Source organism: Podarcis raffonei, chromosome 1, assembly GCF_027172205.1.
Source record: "Podarcis raffonei isolate rPodRaf1 chromosome 1, rPodRaf1.pri, whole genome shotgun sequence".
NCBI lineage: Eukaryota > Metazoa > Chordata > Lepidosauria > Squamata > Lacertidae > Podarcis > Podarcis raffonei.
Genome location: NC_070602.1, coordinates 10152373 through 10180013, shown reverse-complemented (window position 1 = coordinate 10180013; position 27641 = coordinate 10152373). Strand labels below are relative to the sequence as shown.

Sequence of the window (27641 nt, the reverse complement as noted above, 5' to 3'; positions counted from 1 at the left end):
TGTGTGCACTGCATCATGTGATCAATCACATGGGGTGACCCACAATATTTTATTCAGGTTGGCACCCATGAACGGAGTGAAGTGAAAGTGTGGTGTTGAAACTTGGACTGACTTTGCCCCCACATTTCTGTGGAGGAGAATTGCACCCACTCCTATGAACACCGCCCCTCGTCAGATTTTACTTCCTGGTTATGCTGGGCTGTGACAAAGAGACAAGAGTTTAAGAGCTAGCTTTTATGAATCTGGTCACTGACTCTTCCCATGGGTTTTGCTTGCACAGGCAAGTGCAATTTGTTTCCTTGAGGTCAACCAAAGCCGACAACTTCCTTCCCTGCTAATGCTTTCACATAACTATTTTCCTGTACTTTGCAATTAGCGACCGCATCAGGCGCTTGCAATGGCTTGCATTCAGTGTGGCAACGGAAAGGAAGCAGCCGCAAACCACAAAGTCTTGTCTCCTGGAAACCCAGATGAACGTCTCAAAGGATGTCTTTTATTCATTCCCCTTCATTGGCAGCAAGCTCAGCTTTTACACTTTCTGGCCATTGTGTTTTGTCCTGCAAGCTCAACATCAAAAAAACGAAGATCATGGCCACTGGGCCCATCACCTCCTGGCAAATAGAAGGGGAAGAAATGGAGGCAGTGAGAGATTTTACTTTCTGGGGCTCCATGATCACTGCAGATGGTGACAGCAGTCACGAAATTAAAAGACGCCTGCTTCTTGGGAGAAAAGCAATGACAAACCTAGACAGCATCTTAAAAAGCAGAGACATCACCTTGCCATCAAAGGTTTGCATAGTTAAAGCTATGGTTTTCCCAGTAGTGATGTATGGAAGTGAGAGCTGGACCATAAAGAAGGCTGATCGCCGAAGAATTGATGCTTTTGAATTCTGGTGCTGGAGGAGACTCTTGAGAGTCCCATGGACTGCAAGAAGATCAAACCTATCCATTCTGAAGGAAATCAGCCCTTTTTTTTTTATAAAATTTTATTGGTTTTTCAACATATAATATAAGACAATACAAGCAACAAACACTGACAAACAAACATATAAACATGTATAATTTCATAAATTTTTTCATATATCCAATTTCAACGACTTCCCCATGCCTCCCTTTTCTGCATCCCTGTTTTAAACTTTTTTCAGCAACCCCTGGTCTGAATTACCTATTGATTCCTTTCTTTAACCCTTTTCTTTCCTCTTGTCCAATCATTTATCGCTGCAAATCTGCTATGCTTTACCCAAGACATTTTAACACTCAAAAATTTTACAAGAATACTTATACTTACCTGGCAGGGGAGATACCATGATCACAAAGGAAATCAGCCCTGAGTGCTCACTGGAAGGACAGATCCTGAAGCTGAGGCGCCAATACTTTGGCCACCACATGAGAAGAGAAGACTCCCTGGAAAATACCCTGATGTTGGGAAAGATTGAGGGCACAAGAAGAAGGGGACGACAGAGGACAAGATGGTTGGACAGTGTTCTTGAAGCTACCAGCATGAGTTTGACCAAACTGCGGGAGGCAGTGGAAGACAGGAGTGCCTGGCGTGCTCTGGTCCATGGGGTCACGAAGAGGTGGACATGACTAAATGACTAAACAACAACAAATGTCATAGAATCATAGAATTGTCAAGTTGGTAGGGACCCCAATGGTCATCTAGCCCAACCCCCAGCAATGCAGGAATCCTGCCCACAGCCACCTCTGGATAGGCTTGAACCACCAACCTCCTGGTTAACAGCCATCCGCACTGACCCATTGCACCATATGAGGGTCCATGTCAATGACATTAGAAACTTAGCAGCGTGCAGGGATGCTGCCCATCATGGGATTCAGCCGCCTGAGGCAGCTGCTCCAGCCTGCCTCATGTTTGGGCCGGCCCTGCTTCTTAACAGTCCCATCAGCCTCAGACGGCATGGCCATACGGGCTGGCGGTAAGTCGAAAACTTCTGGAGCTCAGCAGGTAGGTGTGGCTGAATATGCACAAATGGGACCTTTAGAAATGGCAAAATTCATAAGCCAATGGGGCAATACTTTGGTCCACCAACCAGGATAGGCTGCTCTTGGGTTCGAATCCTGCTTGCTGGCCTGATGCAGCAGGCTGCTCTTATTGACCATGCTTAAATCCTCTCCCCCCAAAAACAACGGAAGGCTGCCATATGACTTTTCCTTCCCCCCTCCCTATTAATTTATTCAATTTGTGAAATCACTGAGAGCATTATAGAAATAAATGTCTGTCTACTCATACACAGTGTTTTTTTCTGGGGGGATGCAGGGGCACACATACTCCTAAGCATTTTGTGAATCTAAGTTAGGCCTCATCGAGGGGCAGTATTTCAATATGAGTAGGAAAATGAGACGCAGGTGGCGTTGTGGGTTAAACCACAGAGCCTAGGACTTGCTGATCAGAAGGTCGGCAGCTCGAATCCCCGTGACGGGGTGAGCTCCCGTTGCTCGGTCCCTGCTCCTACCAACCTAGCAGTTCGAAAGCACGTCAAAGTGCAAGTAGATAAATAGGTACCGCTCCGGCGGGAAGGTAAACGGTGTTTCTGTGCGCTGCTCTGGTTCGCCAGAAGCGGCTTAGTCATGCTGGCCACATGACCTGGAAGCTGTACGACGGCTCCTTCGGCCAATAAAGCGAGATGAGCGCCGCAACCCCAGAGTCGGTCACAACTGGACCTAATGGTCAGGGGTCCCTTTACCTTTAGGAAAATGAGAGTACCCCTAAACATTTTTTTAAAGAAAAAAAGCACTGCTCATACATGTCCGTAACACAAGTCCAGAGAGTTAACAAATGGGTTCCATTTATCTGCCAGATCTATTCTTCTGTGTTTTGTATCAGTCAATTTATTCACTCCAGGTCCACGGCTTTCATGAATTGCCAGCGCAATTTGACTTTTTGAAGGATGAGCCCGAGCGCATTTAGCTCCTTTTAATACCAGCACAATCACCTTTTAATTTCCCAGCAGATCGCCCTCTAAACTGTTAAATAATATTTCACAGGGAATGAACTATCAAATTGAAACCCACTTCAATACTTAATTCCAGTAATTGTTCATTTTGGAACAATCCCGCTAGATACAAAACGCAAGCAGGACATTTTCTGAACTAGGAATCGTCAGCAAGTTTTACTGTACATGATTAGGGCTGGTGCACAGACCATACATTTAAAGCACAACTCGCCCTCCATCCCAGATTCATAGGAACTGTAGTTTGTAAAGGGTGCTGGGGATTGTAGCTCTGCCAGTGTAAACTAGAGTTCCCAACAATTCTTGGGGTGTGTATGTATGTGTGTGCTTTAAATGCAAGGTGTGTATGCAGCCCAGGACTCAATTGAGACCAAGGTTTCAGGAGGGTGGGGGCAAGAGACTTAGATAGCAAAGCTAATAATTTTTCTTTAGGTCCAGGCGTTGCAGCTATGAAATATCACTGTGCTTTTGTTCTATCCATTTGAGCCTTAAGTAAGAAGATTGTAGACCTTACCTCTTGCATTTTCCATGCCTTACCATTTCTTTGCTTTCTTCCGTGCCTATGTATCATTTATTTAATTTATTGATCATTTCCCGCAAGGCACCCCAAAGCAATTTTGTGATAATGGCACCATCGATAAAAATGTACACAAATTCAGTCCAAGGTAGCTAAAGACTCGGATATGTGTGCATATATATGTACCAGTTAGGGACAGGGAAGCAGTTGGGCTTGGTTCAATTGAGGACCCGGTAGATTTACACTTATTGAAACAATGAAAGGTAATGCATGCAACTCTCCTTCAAAATCTGCACTTTCCCGAACTTAACCCTCTGAACTGCACTCCCACTCAGGGCCAGATTTAGGTTTGATGAGTCCCTAAGCTACTGAAGGTAATGGGGCCCTTTATATGTTCAGCTGTCCTTTGTCAGCAACAAATTGTCACTGTTTTCGTGTTGAATATATGCTAGATGGTAATTTATGGACCTAATAGGTATCTAAAGCCGTTTGCACATAACAAAATATGTATTTTATCAAAGTAATTGGTGAACTGAAATACAATTAAGAAGAAGTATATTTTTGGGGGCCCCCAAGAGAGTGGGGTCCTAAGCTATAGCTTGTTTAGCTTATATGTAAATTCGGCACTGCCAAATTCCTCAACTGTCGGACCTTGCGTTTGACCGAGCTCCTCCTCCGGTCAAGTCTTCCGACGTGATTAATGACCTGAGCCTTTCATAAGGCTCCAGGCACGTTCCCCCATTATGCAGAGTATCCAGTAAGCAGGGAAGGATGAGAAATATGAGCTACATTGCAAAGAGTTTTATTTCTAACTACGCAGACAGAAAAGAAACATCCTCTCTCTGTGAGAGCAGAGAGGCAACCGAACACAAAAGAACAGGAAACCAGTAACGTCACATTCATCTCCTGTCTTCTGTGAGACTTCCAACAGTCTGGAATGTCTGGAATGCAAAACAGAGTCTTGTGACTCCAAGCACTGCACAGTGGCATAAACAGAAACCAACACCAACATGGGATAACAACATGGTACAGGGTTGCCACATGCTGATTTCTCCCTGCTCCTTCCCCCTTTTAGGATAGCAACACTGGACTACAGTGGTACCTCGGGTTACATATGCTTCAGGTTACATACTCTTCAGGTTACACACTCCGCTAATAAAGAAATGGTGCTTCCGGTTAAGAACTTTGCTTCAGGATAAGAACAGAAATTGGGCTCTGGCGGCGCGGCAGCAGCAGGAGGCCGCATTAGCTAAAGTGGTGCTTCAGGTTAAGACCAGTTTCAGGTTAAGAACGGACCTCCGGAACGAATTAAGTACTTAACCTGAGGTACCACTGTACTTTGCAGGGTTGTTGTAATCCATGATTTCTCAACCACAGCAACTCCCCCCTTCGCGCAAAGTGGGGCTTCAGCCTGGCCACTGATGGCAAAAAAATGCTGGACTCGGTCGACATTTTGTCTGGTCCTGCAAGACACATCTTAAGGTCAAGGGCCAGGAGGCCCTTTCGTTGCTATTGGACCAGCTCCTATGATGTCACAGCTCACAATGCCACAGATAATCCAGCAACCCTTGAACTATACAGTTAGTTTTTTTGGAGGGCGGGCTATTGTGGGTAAGGGCAATGAGAGAATGCTGGGAGATATTTTATGCGAAGGTCTTTCAAATGACACGTTGCTGGGCACAGATGAGCCCAAGTGGCCTCGGACAATGGGGAGATTTTAAATTTGCATCTGCTTCAAGAAACGAGCATATGCTCAAATCTCCGGCAGCACCCCCCCTTTCCCCCGAGAGCAAACGCCAACTCTGCCTTATCCTGCTCGGACCGGGTGGCTATAAATACATCTGAGATTGTGATGCGGTCTGACACTGTGTTAAAATGGACCATATTCCCAACCTAAGACAGATAATTTCTCTGCACAAGCGAAATTGTCCTCTGCGTACAAGCTGCCGATGCTCCTGCTAATAGATTTCTCCTTGGCTGTCAGGTTCTGTAAAGATGTTCAGTCTCTGATGGTTCTGAACTCAACACGCCTGGGACCTCTGCTTCCAGGGTTCCAAGTTATGCAACCATGTGGGTCTCCAGCTGAAAACAGATAAAGCCATTCTATTTCCCTTGCTAGTACCTTTCCCGGAAAAATCAGAGGCTCATTATGTCAGGTTCCTACTGGAAGACTGGACAAACGCTAGAACATTAGCAGTGGCGAAGTTTTTATCAGTGGTTGCAAGAACCAATGATCCCTATCTTTAAGTCTGAACAAAATGCTTGTTTAACCTGGAGGTAGGCTGTCTGAATTGTGCATTGCTTTGTAACGATTTGTTGGGTCTCTGGCTTTATCAATCAATCAATCAATCAATCAATCAATCAATCAATCTTTATTACGGTCCATTCTGCTTCCTGAACCTTTGAAGAAAGGTTCTACCCTCCAAGTGGCATAATGCCACTCTACCCTCCAAGTGGCATAATGAGCTTTCACAGCATTTTTAAGCAAGAGTTTGAGCTGTCCCCAATTCAGCGTGGATCTACACACACGGGGGGGGGGGAATGCTATAATTAAGTCAGAAATTAAATTGTTATTTAAAAAACCACTATTTAAAAAACCTATAGATTTTTTTTGCTCTCTGGCACCATCTAGTGTTGCATATTTATAACGCATTCAGAATGTTGTTCTCTTACTAACGTAGCTGAGTCCTCAGTCTTCACCTCTGCCATTATGTGCACTGCTTGGCCTCAGTTTACCACCTGCAATATGGGGGCAATAATGGTCTAATTCTCAACGGCTCTTGGAAGATCAAACGCCCAGGTGGGGAACCTGAGGCCTGAATGTCACCCCCAAGCATCAGACCTTTTGATTACCTGGAGGGAAGATGTTTATTGCTAACCGGAGCTCATCTTTGGCAGTGATAACCAGGTCATTTCAATCCCTGCTCTGGTAACCTCTGAGGTTAGATTTCTGAACCTGCTTCTGAAGACTTCCTGGCTGTTCCAGTTCCTTCCAATAGGGCACCTTGATTGCCAACTGGGGACTGAACAAATGGATCATAGCTTGCTTCTTCTGAAACATCTCCACCCCCATCATTCAGCCCAGACACTGAGGTCCAGCGCTGAGGGCCTTCTGGCGGTTCCCTCACTGTAAGAAGTGAGGTTACAGGGAACCAGGCAGAGGGCCTTCTTGGTAGTGGCACCCGCCCTGTGGAACACCCTCCCACCAGATGTCAAAGAGAAAAACAACTACCAGACTTTTAGAAGACATCTGAAGGCAGCCCTGTTTAGGGAAGCTTTTAATGTTTGATGTTTCATTGTGTTTTTAATATTCTGTTAAGGGAAGCGGGTGGTGCTGTGGGTTAAACCACAGAGCCTAGGACTTGCCGATCTGAAGGTTGGCGGTTTGAATCCCTGCGACAGGGTGAGCTCCCGTTGCTTGGTCCCTGCTCCTGCCAACCTAGCAGTTCGAAAGCACATCAAATGCAAGTAGATAACTAGGTACCACTCTGGCGGGAAGGTAAACGGTGTTTCCGTGCACTGCTCTGGTTCGTCATGCTGGCCACATGACCAGGAAGCTGTACGCCGGCTCCTTCGGCCAATAAAGCGAGATGAGCGCCCCAACCCCAGAGTCGGTCATGACTGGACCTAATGGTCAGGGGTCCCTTTACCTTTACCTAATATTCTGTTGGAAGCCGCCCAGAGTGGTTGGGGAGGCCTGGCCAGATGTAATAATAATAATAATAATAATAATAATAATAATAATAATAATTGTTATTGTCGTCGTCATAATCACCATCATCATCTTCACTGTCTGCCAGTCCATTTTCTGACCACAGCACCAAGCCTTCCTGGACACGTGTCTTTTAAGAAATTGACCACTGGCTTAATTCCTTCCTGCCCTTTTGCCACCCAGACTAGCTCTCCCCGCACAGACAGTTTTAATAGCTAAGCTCGTGCTTTCTAATAACATCCTCCTTTTCTTTTCTTCCTTCCCTGGCTTTCCCAGAACCATGTTAAAACCTCGCTGCGGCTCTCTAATTATCACAATACAAACCTCCTCCGCAGGCCTAGTGAGTCATGGCGACAGTTTGGCTCTGGCAGTGACCTCAAGTGTGTGCTCAGCAGGTTATGAAGGAAACACCCGCTGAGAGCCTTAATGAAGCATGGCAAATCGAGGCTTAATCAACTCTGATAAAGGCCTGGGCAATGGAAAACAATGGAGCAGAAGCCGGGAGGGTGTTTTCTAGAATTCCTCAGAGCTTCTGCCTTCCATTCTCAGGGCCAAATGGCGGGGGACTAATCTTCTCCGTGCTAAAGATACATAAGAAGAGCTCTGGTGGCCAATGGCCCATCTAGTCCACAATGGCCAACTTGATGCCCCTGGGAAATGTGCAAGCAGCATGGCTATGTTCTACAGACCCTCCAAGTGTCCCGGATTTACAGGTTTCTGATTTGATCCCGGAATTTCCTCAGGCAGCGAAACAGGACATGCCGCCCCTGCTCTTAACACACTACAGCTCCCATAATTCTTTTTTTTTTGGGGGGGGGGAGAGCCATGACTGGCTGAAGCGCTGTCATCACGCTTCAGATGTGTGGTGTGAATATGGCCGTAGTCCATTCTACTCATAGCTGTCAACTTACAGATTTAAAAATAAGGGACCAGCAGCCTCAAAAATAAGGGATCAGCAGCCAATATAAGGGATTTTCCGAATACAGGTATGTTCAACTTCTGAGCCCCTCCGAGCCAAAGGCGGAAAGCCCAGCCAGCAGCCAAACGAAGCCTCAAGCGGTGGTTCCCACAGCGCAGTAACCCGGCAAAGGGGATGCAGCAAGGAAAACCACTGTCACCTCTCCGCTGGGAAGCGCTGAGCAAAGGCGAGTCCCCAGGCAACGCGGCCAATTTGATCGGCACAAGGCATGCAAGCTCCACCCCACAGTCGTTCTTAGACTCCTTATTGGGTGAGCAACGCAGCCAAGCAACACAGTTGGAGCCTCCCTCCTCCCTGGCCGGCAGGGAGGGAGGGAGAGGAGCTGCTTCCTTTGAAACCCGGGGACATCATCAATAAGGGACAGCAGCGGGACACGGCGCTGGGATAAGGGACTTTCCCACCAAATAAGGGACGGTTGACAGCTATGATTCTACTGCCTCAAAAAATTCTACCATTTCATTCGCTCCTCACTCTACTGCATGTGAGATGGGGGGTGTATTGGCTTGTGGGGTTTTTTATTGGTGTTTTTATTCGGTATTGTCAGGGGCTCAGGAGCAGAAGCACAGGGGAGAGAGCAAATAGAGAGCGAAGGAGAGGAATCCGAGGGGAGCGTAGGGGAGTATGACAGCGACCCGAGAGATTCCATGAGCTTCTCCAGCGAATCAGAAGATTCCCAGAAGGGGGCGCCTATGGTAAGGGCAAGGGGGGTCCCAGGGGGGACGCACCAGAAGCAAGGGGCCAGCGGGGACTCCCAAGGGAGCAGCGGAGGATCAGGACCAGCCCCCCCCACAAGAGCGCAGTGGGGGGGAAGAGTCACATGAGTCAGGACCAGCCTCTCCTCCAGCGGGGAGAGAAGATGAGTCAGGGCTGACCACGCCCCCATCGGAAGGTGGGGAAACGGAGGGGAGGTCAGGTCCAGCTAGCCTCCCCGAAGGAGGGAGCAGTGACACAAGTGTAACGGTCAGGAGGAAAGTGGGAGGCTGCGCGCGCGCGCCAAGTTCAAATGTGCAGGAGCGCGGGACAGCAGAAAACCCGGATTGGGAGCCAGGTCCTAAAGCCCGAAGGAGGGAGGGGGAAGAGTCAGGGGACTCAGCGTCAGAGGAGTCTAGGAAGGGTGAGACCCCGACTATTAGGCGGGCCCAGAGGAGGAAGGAACAGAGGAAGAGGTGGAGTAAGGCTAGAGTCTTAAACTGGTGTCAGGGGGGAGGAGATTCAGACGGAGCTTCGGCGGTCTAAGATTAGAGACGTAGCGTTGCACGCTGCGCGTGTGGAAGTGAAACTGAACTTCAATAAAGACTTTTACACTAAAGAACGAAGCAGCGTTGGTCTTCTGTGAGCTGGGACCTCGGGCAGCGCTGACAGGTATTTTGTGTTTTTATCTTGTGTTTTTATGCTGTGAACTGCCCTGAGGTCTACGGATGAAAGGTGGTATACAAATGTGATAAATAATAGTAATAATAATAAAAATAAGTAAATAGAAATTTGTAGGTAGAGGCTTTGCCATACCCTTTTGTACCCAGGAGCACATCCTTAGCTCAGCATCTCTAAGAAATCATGTTGCAAACATTCATAGGTGCCTCTCTTTCCTCTCCCTGAACCCCTCCAACTTTTTCAACAAGCCGGGCGTTCCTGTCGCTAGAATTGAGCTCATCACTCTGCCTCATATCTTTGTTTCCTGAGCTGCTTATTGTTGGCAAGAGGCGTTCGGCACGTGAGTCAGATTTACCTCAGAAGTCAGCCTGACCGGACGAAAATGAAATCATTTCTGGGCAGCATCCCCACCTCTGTATTGTCCATAGATTGCAAACATGGCAATACATTGTCTAAATGAGTGTTGCCACATATTCCCCAAAGTGAAAATCTGGACAAAGTGGTTGGGCTTTTCCCCCCTTCAGCTCAATTTTAAATGATTTATCAATATTGATTAATTTTAATGTTAATTAATTATTTAAATAGTAATGTTAATTAATTTTAATTTTAATTAATTAAAACAATAGTGTTAATTAATATTAATATTAATATAGTAATGTTAATATAGTAATATTAATATTAATATATTAATATTATTTAAAAAATATATTAACCTCCCTTGCCATATGTCTGTGTTTTCCCAGACATTTTGCTGATTTGCTGAAAATCCGCCCAGATGCCATTATCCTGCTCTATTTCCAAACGTGTCCGGGAAAACCCGGACGTAAATGAGGAAGGCATTTCAAAATGAGAAGGGGAAATGGCCGTCCCTCCCGTGTGCTTCTAGAGACATCAGTTATATGAATGCAAGTGCTGGGTGGCATGCATATTTGTGGTATGACAAGGTTAAAGCACACAAAGGTTTTAAAAACCATATTGTCAGAAAAGCACTACTAAATGTCTGGACTAGATATAAAGATTTGTTGGAAAACAAAACCCCAAGGTGGCTATCGCCAATGGAAGCTAAGGCAGTTAAAAAGTTAAATATGGAGTCTAAATGGCCAAGATATTGGGAAATTCTGGAAAAGGAAGGGGACAGACTGAGATTGCAGAGTTTTGAGAAACTAAAAGGGAAAGTGAGAGATTGGTTGCACTATCATCAAATAAATGAAGTGTTTAAAATGGACAGTAAAATTGGCTTCCAGGTGGAAAAATCAAAATTGGAGACTGAACTGTTAGAATCCAGCACTAGAAATTTGTCAAAAATGTATAATTTGCTGCTGAAATGGAATACACAGGATGAAACGGTTAAATCAAGTATGATTAAATGGGCTCAGGACATTGGTCATAACATTATGTTTGCTGACTGGGAGAAGTTGTGGACCACCGGGATGAAATTTACGGCATGTAATGCCTTAAGAGAAAATATTATGAAAATGATCTATAGGTGGTACATAACCCCAGTCAAGCTTGCAAAGATTTACCATTTGCCTGATAATAAATGTTGGAAATGTAAGGAAAAGGAAGGCACATTCTTTCACCTCTGGTGGACGTGCCCGAAGATTAAGGCATTCTGGGAAATGATCTATAATGAACTGAAAAAGGTATTTAAATATACCTTCCCTAAGAAACCAGAGGCCTTTCTCTTGGGTATTGTCGGCCAAGGGGTGTTAAAGACGGATATAACTCTTTTTATGTATGCTACAACAGCAGCAAGAATACTTATTGCGAAGTACTGGAAGACACAAGATCTACCCACTCTGGAAGAATGGCAGATGAAGGTGATTGACTACATGGGTCTGGCAGAAATGACGTGCAGAATCCGAAACCAGGGAAGAGAAGCAGCGGAAGAAGAATGGAAAAAATTTAAGGACTATTTAAAGAAATATTATAAAATTAATGAAAGCTAAAATGATGTTGGACTAGAAAATAAATGGTTACTATTAGTAATGGATAAGATAAGGAGAATAAGGAAGATTAAACTAAAATTAAAATAAGGGAAGATTTGCTGAATAAATGATTAGAAATTGGAATACAGAAAAGGGAGGCATGAGGAAGTCGGAGAAGTAAGGTATAAGAAAATAAGATCTGAAATTGTACTTGTTTTTGTTTTTGTTTGTTTGTTTGTTTGTTGTGTTTATTGTATTGTATTGTTATGTTTCTGTTGTTATAAAAAATTCTTTAATAAAAAATTATTAAAATATATATATATATATATATATATATATATATATATATATATATATATGAATGCAAGTGCACCTCTTTCCCCGTGTGTGGATGTCTGGAGTGGAGCCAGCAGCGAAAAATGTGAATGTCTGGGGGTGGAGCTAGTTTTTATTCATCCTATTGATACCAAATGCACACTATTAATAACCGCAATAAGACCCTCCTCTTGGCCTCACGGATGTAGCCCAAAGGAAATCAGAGCAATACATCTGGCACCATCTTGGCTACAGGAGTTGCTGGAAGGAGGCAAGCAAAGCAAAGCCCCATCCAACCGCCTTAGGGACTCCTAGGACTTTCTCCATAGCCTTTCTTCTCCTGAAGATATTCCACTGCGGCAGTTTAGGACCAGGGTTTTCCTACTTCCTAGATGGGCTCCCTTCCCAGGTTGACACCCCCCTCATTTCCCTCTATAGCACATAGAGAAACAGACCCATTGGCTACCCTCACATGGTTTTTATGTTGTAAATTGCCCTGTGATCTTCAGATGAAGGGTGGTATATGGATTTAATAGATAATTAAAAATAGATAATTAAAGTTAAATATCTTGTACAGTTGTACCTCTGGTTGCGAACGGGATCCGTTCCGGAGGCCCATTCGCAACATGAATAGAACGCAACCCGCAGTGGAGCGTCTGTGCATGCGCGTGACGCCATTTTGCGTGTCTGTGCATGCGCGAGTGGCAAAACCCGGAAGTAACCCTTTCCGGTACTTCCTGGTCGCCGCAGGATGCAACCTGAAAAAACGTATCATGAAGCAAACGTAACATGAGGTATGATTGTACAGTCGTACCTCGGCTCACAAATGCCTTGGGAATCAAATGTTCCGGCTCCCGAACGATCAAAAACCGGAAGTGAGTGTTCCAGTTTTTGTACGTTCTTTTGGAAGCCGAACGTCCAATGGGGCTTCTGCGGCTTCCTGCAGCCAATCAGAAGCCACGCTTTGGTTTCCGAACGTTTCGGAAGTCAAACAGATTTCCAGAATGGATTCCGTTCGACTTCTGAGGTACAACAGTATATGGATTTAATAGATAAATAAAAATCAAATCTTCTTGTCCAAGCAAGAGTTCCAGGGCACATTCGAGGCAGGCAAAAACACTCAGGATTTAAGGCCAATGAGGAATGTGGTGTGTGGAGAGGGGGAGGCAGCCTGGGGTGTTAAGTTGTGGGTGAACATATCAGACGACACAGCGATTTCTCCAAAGCAGCTCTTTATTTGTAAGCTGGAACAGAACTGAACTGAAGGCCTCAGTCAGCCTGCTTATATAGAGCTCCAGTACCTTGCTACTGTAACAACTTTCTAAAACTATCCAATCACTGAACGTCACTTTCGATCCTTCATTTGCATACAAACTATCCAATCACTGAACGTCACTTTTGATCCTTCATTTGCATAACTATCTACAGTATCCCCCTGCTGGCCCAGGGTGAGAACTTCAGCACATAACATGGGGAGTGTTCCAAGGGCCAGATAGAGGGCACTTGGGGGCCACATTTGGCTGCTGTGCCTGATGCCACAGGCCTTTCACAAACACAGTGAAACTGAGCAGGCCAAGGGCAGTACCCGCTCCTTTTAAACAGTGATTACGCAGAAGGAGTTCCCAATGGATCTTGCTCAAAAGACTCCGCAATTCTCTGGGTAGAGTGACTGTAAATACCACTTTCCTGCGTCAGCTGGGAAAGCAAATGGCTTTCAATTGCTTTAATGAACACTGATGCTCGATTGGAGGTGGCAACAAGTCTCTTCAAGGCACAACACGTAAATAAATGACACCGGGACACCCAGCGTGTTGCTGTTTACGGGATTGAGTCTCGCAGGGATACATGGCTGAGAATCCATTTAACCCTCCTCCCTGTGACTTCAAGTTAATTTGAACACACTGCGTTCCCCGGTAGAGCTGTGAATTTGGGAGAATAAGCGCAGCCAGGCTTCGTTCATCCCAAGAGCCTCGACTCTTCTGCAATCTCGGTGTCAGCAATTTAAACAAGTCTCGAGTCTGCAAATTACTTCTTATGCTGAACCAAATGCTGCCCGAAGCAAGCAAGCAGAACTCAGCCTCTGTAATGAATGGAGCTGGTGTGGGCGATGGGGTAAGTTTGGAAGCAGAAGCGGATTTGGGGCAGTGTTAAGTTGTGGGTGAACATATCAGACGACACAGCGATTCTTCAAACAGCTCTTGTTTATTCAGAGGCCAGAACAGAACTGAACTGAAGGGCTCAGTCAGCCTGCTTATATAGAGCTCCTGTACAACATTACTGTAGCAACTTTCTAAAACTATCCAATCACTGAACGTCACTTTCGATCCTTCATTTGCATAACTGTCTACAGTACCCCCCTGCTGGCCCAGGGTGAGAACTTCAGTACATAACAGGCAGCGTGACTGGTTCCACTGGGAGCTGAGCCTCGGGGGCACTGCAAGGCGTGGAAACGATGCCGTCGTGAATTGAGGAGAACGGACGGCGAGAGGTCTTGCACAGGGACACCGCTGAAGTTTGAAAGACCCAAGTCTGACTCTGGGGGCAGTTAAGGAGCTCTGCACTTCAGTTGCCCATGTGACTACAATTTCCTGTCCTCGGTAGTCCAGTGGGAAATTCAGAAGTGCAGGGTCTGTTCCTGATTATCACAGCTATGCACCTTCCAAGATTATGCAACTTTCTAAGATTGTACAGTGGCACCTTGCTTCTTGAACGGCTCAGCTCCTGAACAAATTGGCTCCCGAATGCTGCAAACCCGGAAGTGAGTGTTCCGGTTTGCAAACGTTTTTCGGAAGCCGAATGTCTGACTCAGCTTCCAATTGAGTGCAGGAAGCTCCTGCAGCCAATCGGAAACCGTGCCTTGGTTTTTTGTATGATTTTGGGAGTCGAATGGACTCCCGGAATGAATTAAATTAAACAACCAAAGACCCACTGTACAGTATCTATCATGTAGATATAAAACATCATCATCATCATCAACAACAACAACAATGGTGATATTGTAACAATCTCTATGTGTTGCCTTCCAGCTAGATCCATTATTTCCTGTGTGGATGCATGAGCAAATGATTTATGAACTGCCCTGAGATCTATGGATAAATTCAATAAATAAATAATTTAATTTATTGAATTTAATTTATTGAATTTAATTTAATTTAATTAACTAATTATTATTAAAAATAATAATAGTTTGGAGTGCTCCAGTATCTTTTCCCCCCAGGTGGCTTAAACTGTGTTTTCCACGACTTTCCAATGTATATAATGGAACCTGCACAGCTTTGGCCTTTAACTACCTGTGTCCTTTTAGAAGCGGGTGGGATGCAATCGCATTGCCAGACCCTCCAAGTGTTCCTATTTTCCAGTGACAGTCCCGGATTTACAGAAGCCCTCCCAGTTATAGAGCAAAAAATACAGTACTTCTTCTTAACTATATTTCACTATTAATATATTTCTTCTTAATTGTATTTCAGTTCAACAATTACTTTGATAACATACATATTTTGTTATGTGCAAATGGCTTTAGATACCTATTAGGTCCATAAATTACCATGTAGCATATATTCAACACAAAAAACAGCAACAATTTGTTGTTGACAAAGGACAGCTGGACATATAAAGGGCCCCATTACCTTCAGTAGCTTAGGGCCTCATCAAACCTAAATCTGGCCTTGGTGAGAAGTGGCGGGGAAGACTTTCAACAAGGTTAAAAGCTTCAGAAGTCACTGCTGGCTTCAGCACAGTCATCTGAAGTCTGGTTCTCTACCCATGACAAACCTAACTGGGGCTGACGAAGCACCGAATCACTCATGCAGATATATCACTCGATATCTTCTCACCTCATGACTTATCACTCAATGACTCACAGCTGAATGTGTGAATGACGGCCGTTTAAGAGGGCCCAGTGTGAGTTGAGCTCACATGAAAACTCCATCTGGGGTGCTTCAGGGAGAGAGTGCTGTACACTCACGTGTGAACAACCTGCCTTCATTGTGTGGGCTTTGGCCTTGAAATAATTGCCCCAGGTTGCAGGGGAAACTCGAGCAGAAAAAAGTGGAACCAAGAAACACCTTGTAAATTTAAATTTTCTAGTGTGAGCATAGATGTCAGGGCCTGGCAGGACACAAATCAGTGTGCCCCTGAGGGTGAGGGGGCTGGAATCTTACTTGGGGGGAGGTTGTGGGGGCCTGTACCAGTAAGGAGGCAAGAATCAGCCCAGAGATGGAAAGAAGACAAGGTCCTGACCAGAGAGGAATGGCAAATCAAGCTGATGGACTACGTTGAACTGGCAAAACTGACTGGAAAGCTCAGGAACCAAGAAGACAAAAACTTCAAGAAAGAATTGGGGCTGGGGGTGGTTATGACTTATTTAGGAGACCACTGTAAGCAGATGAGAACATTAGCAGGATTTTAATAATATTTGTAATGTAACAATTATAGTGGTACCTCTGGTTGCGAACAGGATCCATTCTGGAGGCCCGTTCGCAACATGAAAAGAGTGCAACCTGAAGCGCCGTATCTGTGCAGGTGCATGGCGTGATTTAGCGCTTGTGCGCATGCACGAGCAGGGAAACCCGGAAGTAACCCTTTCCGGTACTTCCGGGTCACCATGGACACAACCTGAAATCCCCGTGGCGGAGATTCAAACCGCCCACCTTCTGATCGGCAAGCCCTAGTCTTTGTGGTAAAAGGTAAAAAAAGGGAAGCAGGTGGCACTGTGGTCTAAACCACTGAGCCTCTTGGGCTTGACAATCAGAAAGTCGGCGGTTCGAATTCCCGCGACGGGGTGAGCTCCCGTTGATCTATCCCAGCTCCTGCCAACCTAGCAGTTCGAAAGCACGCCAGTGCAAGTAGATAAATAGGTAAAATGGTGTTTCCATGCACTCTGGTTTCCATCATGGTGTCCCATTGCGCCAGAAGCAGTTTAGTCCTGCTGGCCACATGACCTGGAAAGTTGTCTGTGGACAAACACCGGCTCCCTCGGCCTGAAAGCGAGATGAGCGCCGCAACCCCATAGTCGCCTTTGACTGGACTTAACCGTCCAGGTGTCCTTTACCTTTACCCTTTTTTTAAAAAAACCAAACATGGAAACTCCTGGGCAGAGTTAGCTAGCATTGCCATATTTCAAAAAGTTAAGTTGTTAAGCTTTCCTCCCATACATCTGTGCTTTTCCTGACATTTGGCAAAATCCCCCCCCCCCGATGCCATTTTTACACCCGAAAACCAGGACATGTCAGGCAAGCTTAGAGTTAGCTGGATGGGTGGATTTAGAAGGCTGATGGTGGCCCAGCTTTAAAGGAGAAATATATCGTTCCATATTTCAAATAAATCTCTGAGCGGTACAAAAGATGTGTTAAAAAAAACACCAACCACAGACAAAATGTGCTTTTGTTTCATTCCATTTGTGAATCACTTCCCATAAAATACCTCAAAGGGATTTCGCAATGAAAACATCGCTAATGAAAGCAATTGCTGAATTTAATAGATAATAATAAAAAAACCAGTTATAACCATTAAAAACACTTTTAAAATGTAAAACCAATTAAAAACACTTCGCTACGTAAAAACAATTTCAAATCCAATAGAGAATGGGATAAAGATCTCTACTTAAAGATGAAAAGAGCTATGTACCTGCCTGATGTGTAGTGGGAGGCAGTTTTCCCCCCTTAAAAAAAAACATTTTAAAAATATCCTTTTAAAGCAGCTATACAAATGAAAGGAACTAACATATGGAGTCCATAACAACTACTAGCAAATCCAAACTACAGAATTTCAACCAGCCCTCCCAGGTATTCAAGTATGTAGTTATAGGTAGCAGCTGACTACTTCTGTATTTTTTTGGGTAGAGTATCATTTACCCGTCAAATATATTGATTTACTTTTTTTTTTAAACAGACTTGCCACAACTTTTTAGAAAACTAGAGGCAGTTTTATAAGCCCCCCCACCATTTCCTGCCCCCAGGAGATCTTGCAAAAGACATGCACACATTTATATATACATGGACGTAAATAGCGAGGGCAACTTCAGTGTCAATGGACCATTTTCATTGTGTTATTTTTGTCACATTCCCCAAAGGACAAACATTTTCTGAGGCTTTATTAATATCCACAAATTCCCCCTGCTTTGCAATACAGCTGCTGCTGTCCAAGCAAAACGGGGAAAATAAAGCCAACATTCTGAGAGCTCCTTTCGGGGCTTCGCCAGGGATTTTAATAGAAAACATGGCCTCCCCTTCTTCTTTTTTTTAAATAGCTGGAGTTTGGAAGTTTCCTGAAATTAAATCATCGAGCAACGCCCCCTCCTCCATATTTGCTGTGTCTTGGCAGATGTGTTTCAAGCAGTCTGCCACACAAATCACAGTTCTGCACAAATTACCAATTCTGCTCATTTTTTGCGCTGGCTTTTGACACCAGGTGTGTATTTTAAGGGCTCACCCAGCAGCCTTCCTTCTTCTTCTTCTTTTTTTTTACTTCCTTCTTTGTTTAACCAGCTTTTAGCTAGGACTGCTCTGCTAGCTCTCAGCTAGCAGAAGCACTGGGATTATTCCCCCATATGGGGTAGATCCACATGTACATATTTGTAACTAAGTCTGCCTTTAGGAATTCAACTGTGAACTGATGTGAGTAAACTTCTTTTATTGGCTTTGAATAAGATTGTGGCATCTTTATTCTTTTAAGAGGGATTCAAGGGAACTTACCAGGAAGGTACAATTCAATCTGAGACAGATTGAATTGTATAATAGTGAGAGGCTCACACGAGCCTGCAACCAGCTATCTGCTGTGCATGTAAAAAGTGGAATTTAACTCTGCTACATCTTAAAAAGCAGAGACATCACCTTGCCGACAAAGGTCCGTATAGTTAAAGCTATGGTTTTCCCAGTAGTGATGTATGGAAGTGAGAGCTGGACCATAAAGAAGGCTGATGGCTGAAGAATTGATGCTTTTGAATTATGGTGCTGGAGGAGACTCTTGAGAGTCCCATGGACTGCAAGAATATCAAAGCTATCCATTCTGAAGGAAATCAGCCCCGAGTGCTCACTGGAAGGACAGATCCTGAAGCTGAGGCTCCAATCCTTTGGCCACCTCATGAGAAGAGAAGACTCCCTGGAAAAGACCCTGATGCTGGGAAAGATGGAGGGCACAAGGAGAAGGGGACGACAGAGGACGAGATGGTTGGACAGTGTTCTCGAAGCTACCAGCATGAGTTTGACCAAACTGCGGGAGGCAGTGGAAGACAGGAGTGCCTGGCGTGCTCTGGTCCATGGGGTCACGAAGAGTCGGACACGACTAAACGACTAAACAATGACAACAAATTAAACTGGATGGCAGTCATGATGGTGAGGGCAGAGTGGAAGGGGAAAAGTTGTGGGATAAAGTGGGGCAAGCCTTAATGCAATGCAGAGTTCAAGCCCTCTATATTACAGTGGTACCTCAGGTTACATACACTTCAGCTTACAAACTCCGCTAACCCAGAAATAGTACCTCAGGTTAAGAACTTTGCTTCAGGATGAGAACAGAAATCATGCTCCGGCGGCGCAGCGGCAGCAGGAGGCCCCATTAGCTAAAGTGGTGCTTCAGGTTAAGAACAGTTTCAGGTTAAGAACAGACCTCCGGAACGAATTAAGTACTTAACCCGAGGTACCACTGTACTAGACTGGGGGTGGAGAAACCTCTCGTTTGCCGGCCAGATCTGGGTAAATAACCTAGATGTCATTATCCTATTAGCACGGACTGAAAATGCTAAACATATGTGGTTTGTTTCCATAGTACCTGCTTACATAGACATTCCCTTAATCTCTCTTGTTTGAAATGCTGCATTTGAATTATGGGTGTTTACATTTCAACATTTCAACGAGAACAATTTTATTGAGTGTTTTCATTATGGCTGTTTATACCTTAATCTTCATGTAACAGGGTTTTATATTTTGTAAACCACTTAGATCCTGTTTTGGCACTGAGTGGAAGATTAATTAATTCGTTACTTAATTAAGAATTAATTAATTAAGAGAGAGAGAGCTTTGTGGTTGCAGAAGCAGAAAGCCGTGACTTTGGTACGAAGTGACTTGAAGCTGTTTCCCCCCCCACATGTATAGAGCAGGGAGGAACAGCTGCAATATTGTGCCTGTATAAATTGCATAGAAATCAATAAAGGCATTCTCACATGGCTATTTCAGAGCCATGAAAAGTCTTGGCTGTTTTGGTTCCCAGCTGTGAGCCGGTGCTGAGCATCTGCCAGCATGAGTCAGCGTTTGGCACACAGCTGCAAAGTCCGGGCCAATTCGCATAGCATTCTGACATGTGGACTTTACACACTGTAGACTATGGGAATAAGTGCTCCTCCCGTGTCATGTGTAAAAGGCGGCGCGGAACATGCGGAGGGCCTCTTTATCCATCTGCTGGATTAACCACCCATTGTGCACCCTGCATTACAGTGGACTTTCTGCATGTCAGGATACTGTGCAAATCTGCCTTTTGCTTTACAAGCACTGTATATAGCTCCAGTTGCCCTCACATGAACAAGGACACTGTAGAGCCTTGGTCAGACCACACCAGGTGTTAATGTACTGAAGTTCTCACCCTGGGCCAGCAGGGGGATACTGTAAATAGTTATGCAAATGAAGGATCAAAAGTGACGTTCAGTGATTGGATAGTTTTAGAAAGTTGCTACAGTTACGTTGTTCTGGAGCTCTATATAAGCAGGCTGACTGAGCTCTTCAGTTCAGTTCTGTTCTGGCCTCTGAATAAACAAGAGCTGTTTGAAGAACCACTGTGTCGTTTGATATGTTCGCCCACAACTTAACACCAGGAATACTGTATCCAGTTATGGGTGCCCCAGTTTAAGAAGGATATTGATAAGCTGGAAGGTGTGCAGAGGAGGGCGACCGAGGGTCTGGAAACCAAGCGTGATGAGGAACGGTTGAAGGAGCTGGCTAGGTTTAGCCTGGAAAAGAGGAGACTGAGAGGAGATAGGATAGCCCTCTTCAAACATCTTAACCTTTAAAGCCCTAAACGGCCTCGGCCCAGTATACCTGAAGGAGCGTCTCCACCCCATCGTTCTACCCAGACACTGAGGTCCAGCGTCAAGGGCCTTCTGGCAGTTCCCTCACTGCGAGAAGCCAAGTTACAGGGAACCAGGCAGAGGGCCTTCTCAGTAGTGGCACCCGCCCTGTGGAACGGCCTCCCCCTAGATGTCAAAGAGAAAGATGTCTTTTAGAAGACATCTGAAGGCAGCCCGGTTTAGGAAGGCTTTTAATGTTTAATAGGTTATTGTATTTTAGTGTTTTGTTGGAAGCCGCCCAGAGTGGCTGGGGAAACCCAGCCAGATGGGCGGGGTATAAATAATAAATAATAAGTTGTTGTTGTTATTATTATTATTATTATTATTATTATTATTATTATTATTATTATTGTCACATGGAAGAAAGTACAAGCTTGTTTTCTCCTGCTCTGGAATGTAGGACTCGAACCCATGGCTTCAAGTTACACGAAAGGAGATTCCGACTAAACATCAGAAAAAGCTTTCAGGCAGAAAGAGCTGTTTGATGGTGGAACAAACTCCGAAAGGAAGTGACAGACTCTCCTTCCTTGGAGGTTTTTAAGCAGAGGTTGGATAGCCATCTGTTATGGATGCTTTAGCTGAGATTCCTGCATTGCAGGGGGTTAGACTAGATGACCCTCGGGGTCCCTTCCATCTCTTCAATTCTATGATTCTATGATTCTCCCTTTCTCCCTAATAGTAGAACACTGGTGTGGTCATCCATTGAAGTTGAGTGTTGGAAGATTCAGGACAGACAACAGGAAGTTATCCTGAAGCAAAGTTCTTAACCCAAGGTAATATTTCTGGGCTAGTGGAGTGTGTAACCTGAAGCGTATGTAACCTGAAGCATATGTAACCCGAGGTACCACTGTATTGCTTCCGCATGTTAGCCGATCGTCTGAAGCATCAGCTCCTTCAAAATGTAAAACTCCGGAAGGCTCCAGACTCTTAACTCTGAGCCAATAACAACAACAAGGGAGCTGGACATGTTTAGCCTGGAGAAGAGGAGGTTAAGGGGTGATATGATAGCCATGTTCAAATATATAAAAGGATGTCACATAGAGGAGGGAGAAAGGTTTGTTTTCTGCTGCTCCAGAGAAGCGGACACGGAGCAATGGATCCAAACTACAAGAAAGAAGATTCCACCTAAACATTAGGAAGAACTTCCTGACAGTAAGAGCTGTTCGACAGTGGAATTTGCTGCCAAGGAGTGTGGTGGAGTCTCCTTCTTTGTAGGTCTTTAAGCAGAGGCTTGACAACCATATGTCAGGAGTGCTCTGATGGTGTTTCCTGCTTGGCAGGGGGTTGGACTCGATGGCCCTTGTGGTCTCTTCCAACTCTATGATTCTATGATTCTAACAACAACAGATAGAGGATAGATATAATAATAATAATAATAATAATAATAATAATAATAATAATAATACAAGCCTATTCAAACTGGGCCAAGAAGGATCTCCAGCTGCCCCCTAAAATTCTGTTTTGAGGCAAGATCTGACGGTTGTGATGTGTGACTCATTCTCCACAAGGGAGAGGGAAAGGATGAGTTTGACAGAGAACACAAGTGCGTTTTAGATCTTCAGATGCTCGAAGTGTACAAATGGAAATTGATTCAGGAGCAACAAAAAGCAACCAGCACCCACCCAGCCTAGAGCTGTTTCTGACCTATGGGGTAGGTTGGTGGTCTCTGAATTTAAAACTCAATCGATTTCCTCTCTTGTGGAAGAAAGTGATATCTGCTTCTGGAAATAGAGGATTGTCAATGTTGTTATTACACTCTTCCTCCCAAGGAGCTCGAGGGGGCGTGTGAGTGGTTCTCTCTCTCCTCAGTTAATCCTAACAGCAACCCTGTGAGGTAGGCTAGACTGGGAGGCAATGATGGGACTTCAGTGAGCTTCATGACTGAGTCAGGATTTGAACTCAAGTCCTGGTCCAACACTCTCACCCTAACTCCTCCTAGTGCAATGGGGCTTTCTTACCCTCTTCACCCATCGCATGTCCCTGAGCCCCCAAAATTGGCCCGGAACTCCACCCCCCCAACAGAACATGAGGCTTGTTCCATCTAGCAATATGAAAAACTGGTACAGTCATACCTTGGGTTGTGAACGTGATCTGTGCGGGAGGCACGTTCACAACCCGCAGTGTTCGCAACCCACAGCGCTGCGTCTGCACATGCATGTGACGTGATCCTGCACTTCTGTGCATGTGCAAAGCGCAATTTAGTGTTTCTGCGCATGTGCGAGCGCCGAAATCCGGAAGTAACCCGTTCCTGTACTTCCGGGTTTGGCGCAGTCCGTAACCCGAAAATGTGCAACCCGCAGCGTTCGCAACCTGAGGTATGACTGTACTGATTTTGATGGTTGCCATAGTGCGATGTTGATTTCCCCCTCTAAATTATTTTATTCCTTTTAAAGAAAGGTGAGCAGAACTCACACACCCGATTGTCTATCGAGGAGGCCGTTTCAGATCTCAGCACTTATTTATTTACATTTTTCATAGAATCATAGAGTTGGAAGAGACTACAAGGGCCATTGAGTCCAACCCCCTGCCAAGCAGGAAACACCATCAGAGCACTCCTGACATATGGTTGTCAAGCCTCTGCTTAAAGACCTCCAAAGAAGGAGACTCCACCACACTCCTTGGCAGCAAATTCCACTGTCGAACAGCTCTTACTGTCAGGAAGTTCTTCCTAATGTTTAGGTGGAATCTTCTTTCTTGTAGTTTGGATCCATTGCTCCATGTCCGCTTCTCTGGAGCAGCAGAAAACAACCTTTCTCCCTCCTCTATGTGACATCCTTTTATATACCGTATTTTTCGCTCTATAAGACGCACCAGACCACAAGACGCACCTAGTTTTTTAGGAGAAAAACAAGAAAAAAAATATTCTGAATCTCAGAAGCCAGAACAGCAAGAGGGATCACTGCGCAGTGAAAGCAGCAATCCCTCTTGCTATTCTGGCTTCTGGGATAGCTGCGCAGCCTGCATTCGCTCCATAAGACGCACACACATTTCCCCTTACTTTTTAGGAGGGAAAAGGCAAGTCTTATAGAGCAAAAAATACGGTATTTGAACATGGCTATCATATCACCCCTTAACCTCCTCTTCTCCAGGCTAAACATGCCCTTTTTTATTCCACCCTTTCCCCAAGGTGGCCCTCACCATGAGTGGGGGAAACTTTGGCCCCTCAGAGCTCGTTGGACTTCCTCTCCTATCACTCCCAGCCAAGATCACCAGTGCTCACGGATGATGGGAGCTGTAGTCTGGTGACCTCTGGAGGGTCGCAGGTTCCCCATCCCTGCTCTCACACTTCTCCCTCCACAGATTTCATCTTCAAAAAATTTGAATTATTTTAAAAATTCCACCTCCCTCAAAACAAAACAACCCCCCCCCAAAAAACTGTGCATTTTTTATGTACACTTCCCCCAATTTTTTGGCTGGAGAGCTTGCACTGCAAAATTTGCGGAAGTGCCAATTTTGAAGAATGCCGGTGTCTATGGTTTGCATATTGTTAATTTTGTGTGAATTAGGTACCGTATTTTTCGCTCTATAAGATGCACCAGACCACAAGACGCACCTAGTTTTTGGAGGAGGAAAACAAGAGAAAAAAAATCTGAATCTCAGAAGCCAGAACAGCAAAAGGGATCGCTGCGCAGTGAAAGCAGCAATCCCTCTTGCTGTTCTGGCTTCTGTGATAGCTGTGCAGCCTGCATTCGCTCCATAAGATGCACAAACATTTCCCCATACTTTTTAGGAGGGAAAAAGTGAGTCTTATAGAGCAAAAAATACGGTAATTCCGTCTTTAAATGCTAACTGAACTGCATTTATCCCCCATTCCTTCACAGGCCTAGTTCTCAGTGAGATGACACACCTGTGCCTGGGCTGTCTCACTGCAAGTGGAAACTCAGGTGGCTAAATTCTCCTCTTAGCAATAAATAAACAAACAAATCCCTGCATGTAGAAATCTAGCACATCAGGGGGTTCTGTCTTGAAGAAACATCTAGTGTGCATCCTAATTCAGACGATGGCTTGGTGTTCATACAAAAGTCTTATTGGGAGAGGATTGGCGTGTTTGTGTGTCACTCTGCCCCTGATCCAGTAAACAGATGCGTGGGCCTGTAGCCCAATCAGAACACTCGCCAGGCTAGGCAGAGGAGGAGCTTCTATCTCCCTGGCAACCATCCTCCACAGCTTGGCCCTGTGACCTCACACTTTCAACACCACGACTGTGCTGGGGTGTTCTCATCCAATACAGAGATCCCCATTTATTTATATATTTGCAAGAGATGGATACTCCAGAGGTGAATTATGGGGTGGGAATTATGGGACTGGAGAATGAGAACATTTGCAATAACCACAACATGCCATTAGAACAAAAGGAAAGTAGAATATTTGAGCCAACCAACAGAACGAGACAATGAACAGAGGTGACAGACTCTGAACTGTTCTACTTCAGGTGCGGAGTCCTATCTCCCTCCCCGACAAAAAACCCCAATCTCTGTGCAGGTACAGAAATGAGCACACAGAAGGTGAGCAGGTGAAGTAGCCGTGATCTGCTCCTTTGTTGCTTCATACGCAGAACATCTTTGCAAAAGGGAGGATACAAAATTGAGGACCCCCCCCAAAAAAACTGAAGCCACCCAAAATCTGAATCAGTACTGTCCTGAATTCTGCCACCTGACTTTACCTTCTCATCCCATGTAACGTAGAAGCAGTCCTTTTCTTTTTAGGAAATCATAACAGTGCCGGTACTCAACATGACGTTGTTACAGTAAGGGCCACATTTTTAACATGGGGGGAGAAAGGTACCGGTACTGTGTGCCCTTGAGTACCCCCAGAACCTCCCCCCACTGTGATATAAGTCTCTGCTGAGGGCAGGAGAAACAAGTGTGCTCTTACCTGCGTAGTGGTCAAACACTGTAGGAACGTATTCTTCCGGAAAAGCATCGTTGGCGTAGCTCATCAGCAGGCAGGTCTTGCCCACGGCTCCATCCCCGACGACCACGCATTTAAGCATCTTCTTCACGCTGCCGTCAAGGTGTTATCCCTCTTTGCTGCTCATCCTGGCTGTTTGTATTTATCTACCTGCCCGCTTCCCCCAGAATCTCAGGCATACATGGAAGCAGCAAGGTCCCTGCTCCCAAAAAGCCTTCTTTCCTGAGTTAGTTTCTGTAGTCCCCCCCCCTTTTGTTTTCTTTTCGAAGTAGTGGGCCTTCACGAAATCATAACGCCGAATCCCAGGCTTGTCCCAGCCCGAACTTTCTCAAGCCGAGAAGAAAACCACGCGGGGGAAGAATAAATAAGACAATAATAGGGGCATGAGCGTGTTGGGAGCCCGAGTCAGGAAACCTTCATCTTGGATGCAGAAAGACTTTGGTTAAAAATAGACGCCGTCTGAGGAACAGAGTGCCTCCTTCTCTTCGTTGCTCCGGCCTGGAAAATCTGGGATTTGTGCTAAGCCCACCCCACTGGCCATCGCATTCCCAAGCGGAGAAGGGAAGCTGGAGGGGTTTAATGGACGGTTTTCATTTTCACGCAAGCCCTTTATTTCCCCCAGCTTGCTGTATGTCAGGAAATCATGGGTTTCCTGCCGAATTCCATATTAGGATGAGTGGGGCTCGTGAAGGGCTGCGAACAATAGGAGCTCTGTGTGTGTTTGTACTTTGCAGGAACTCTGCCAGAATGTGGAGGAAGAAAAGCGCTAGAGGTCTCAGCGCAGGATGAAGTTCGGAGGCCTCCTGCTCTGGGGAGACTGGCCTGAACGCTGCCACGACTCCAGAGGTGACATTGTAAAAAGGCAGTTCTGTAACTCGGGGGGCTTTCGGCTCTGTGCCCCCTTGCAAGGAGCCGGCAGCGGCAGGCAAATATAAAAGGATCATCTGGGATGGAGATCTACATACAGATCATGCCAAAGGAGTTAGCCTTGGGCTGACCCCTCCTTGCGAGGCACAACTGATAGCATCTGGGGCAAGTTAAGAAAGGTCGTGGTCCTTTCAGGGCACCACTTTTGGCATTTCAAATCGGATAGACTGCTTCTGTTTAGACCCAGGAGTGCGAGTATCTGCTGGCCAACCAGAATCTGCTGGCTAGATAGGACCCAACTGGGTTTTCGCCTTCTCCCTAACAGGCATTATGATTGGCCGAATGTGCTCTGCTGTGTTAGGCTGCAGGTGCAGAGACTGGCAGAAGCTGCCACGGTGCCCTCGCCAGCCTCTGAACAAGCTGGCATTTGCTTGTTGCTGACCATCTTGAAACTGTGGTGGGGTGGCTGAAGCACTGGGAAATTGGGGTTCGAATCCCCACTGATCCACGAAGGCCATTGGATAACTTTAGGCCTCTCGCTATCTCTCGGCCCTAACCTACCTCATAGGGTTGTGGAGAGGATAAAATGGGGATAATAATAATAATAATAATAATAATAATAATAATAATAATAATTCCATTCTGAAGGAAATCAGCCCTGGCACTCCTGTCTCCCACTGCCTCCCGCAGTTTGGTCAAACTCATGCTGGTAGCTTCGAGAACACTGTCCAACCACCTCGTCCTCTGTTGTCCCCTTCTCCTTGTGCCCTCCATCTTTCCCAACATCAGGGTCTTTTCCAGGGAGTCTTCTCTTCTCGTGAGGTGGCCAAAGTAGTGGAGCCTCAGCTTCAGGATCTGTCCTTCCAGTGAGCACTCAGGGCTGATTTCCTTAAGAATGGATGTGTTTGATCTTCTTGCAGTCCATGGGACTCTCAAGAGTCTCCTCCAGCACCATAATTCAAAAGCATCAATTCTTCAGCGATCAGCCTTCTTTATGGTCCAGCTCTCACTTCCATACAT

At 45.4% G+C, this 27641-nt stretch overlaps 1 protein-coding gene across 1 annotated transcript in view; it reads right to left on the bottom strand.

Annotated features, from left to right (window-relative positions):
* Positions 1 to 26463, bottom strand: part of RHOJ (ras homolog family member J) — a 59418-nt gene extending 32955 nt beyond the window's left edge. Inside the window, exon 1 of the mRNA XM_053404609.1 lies at positions 25719 to 26463. Coding sequence (XP_053260584.1) covers positions 25719 to 25836 — 118 coding nt within the window. The 5' untranslated portion in view covers positions 25837 to 26463. The remainder of the gene's footprint in view (positions 1 to 25718) is intronic.
* Positions 26464 to 27641: the final 1178 nt, after the last annotated feature.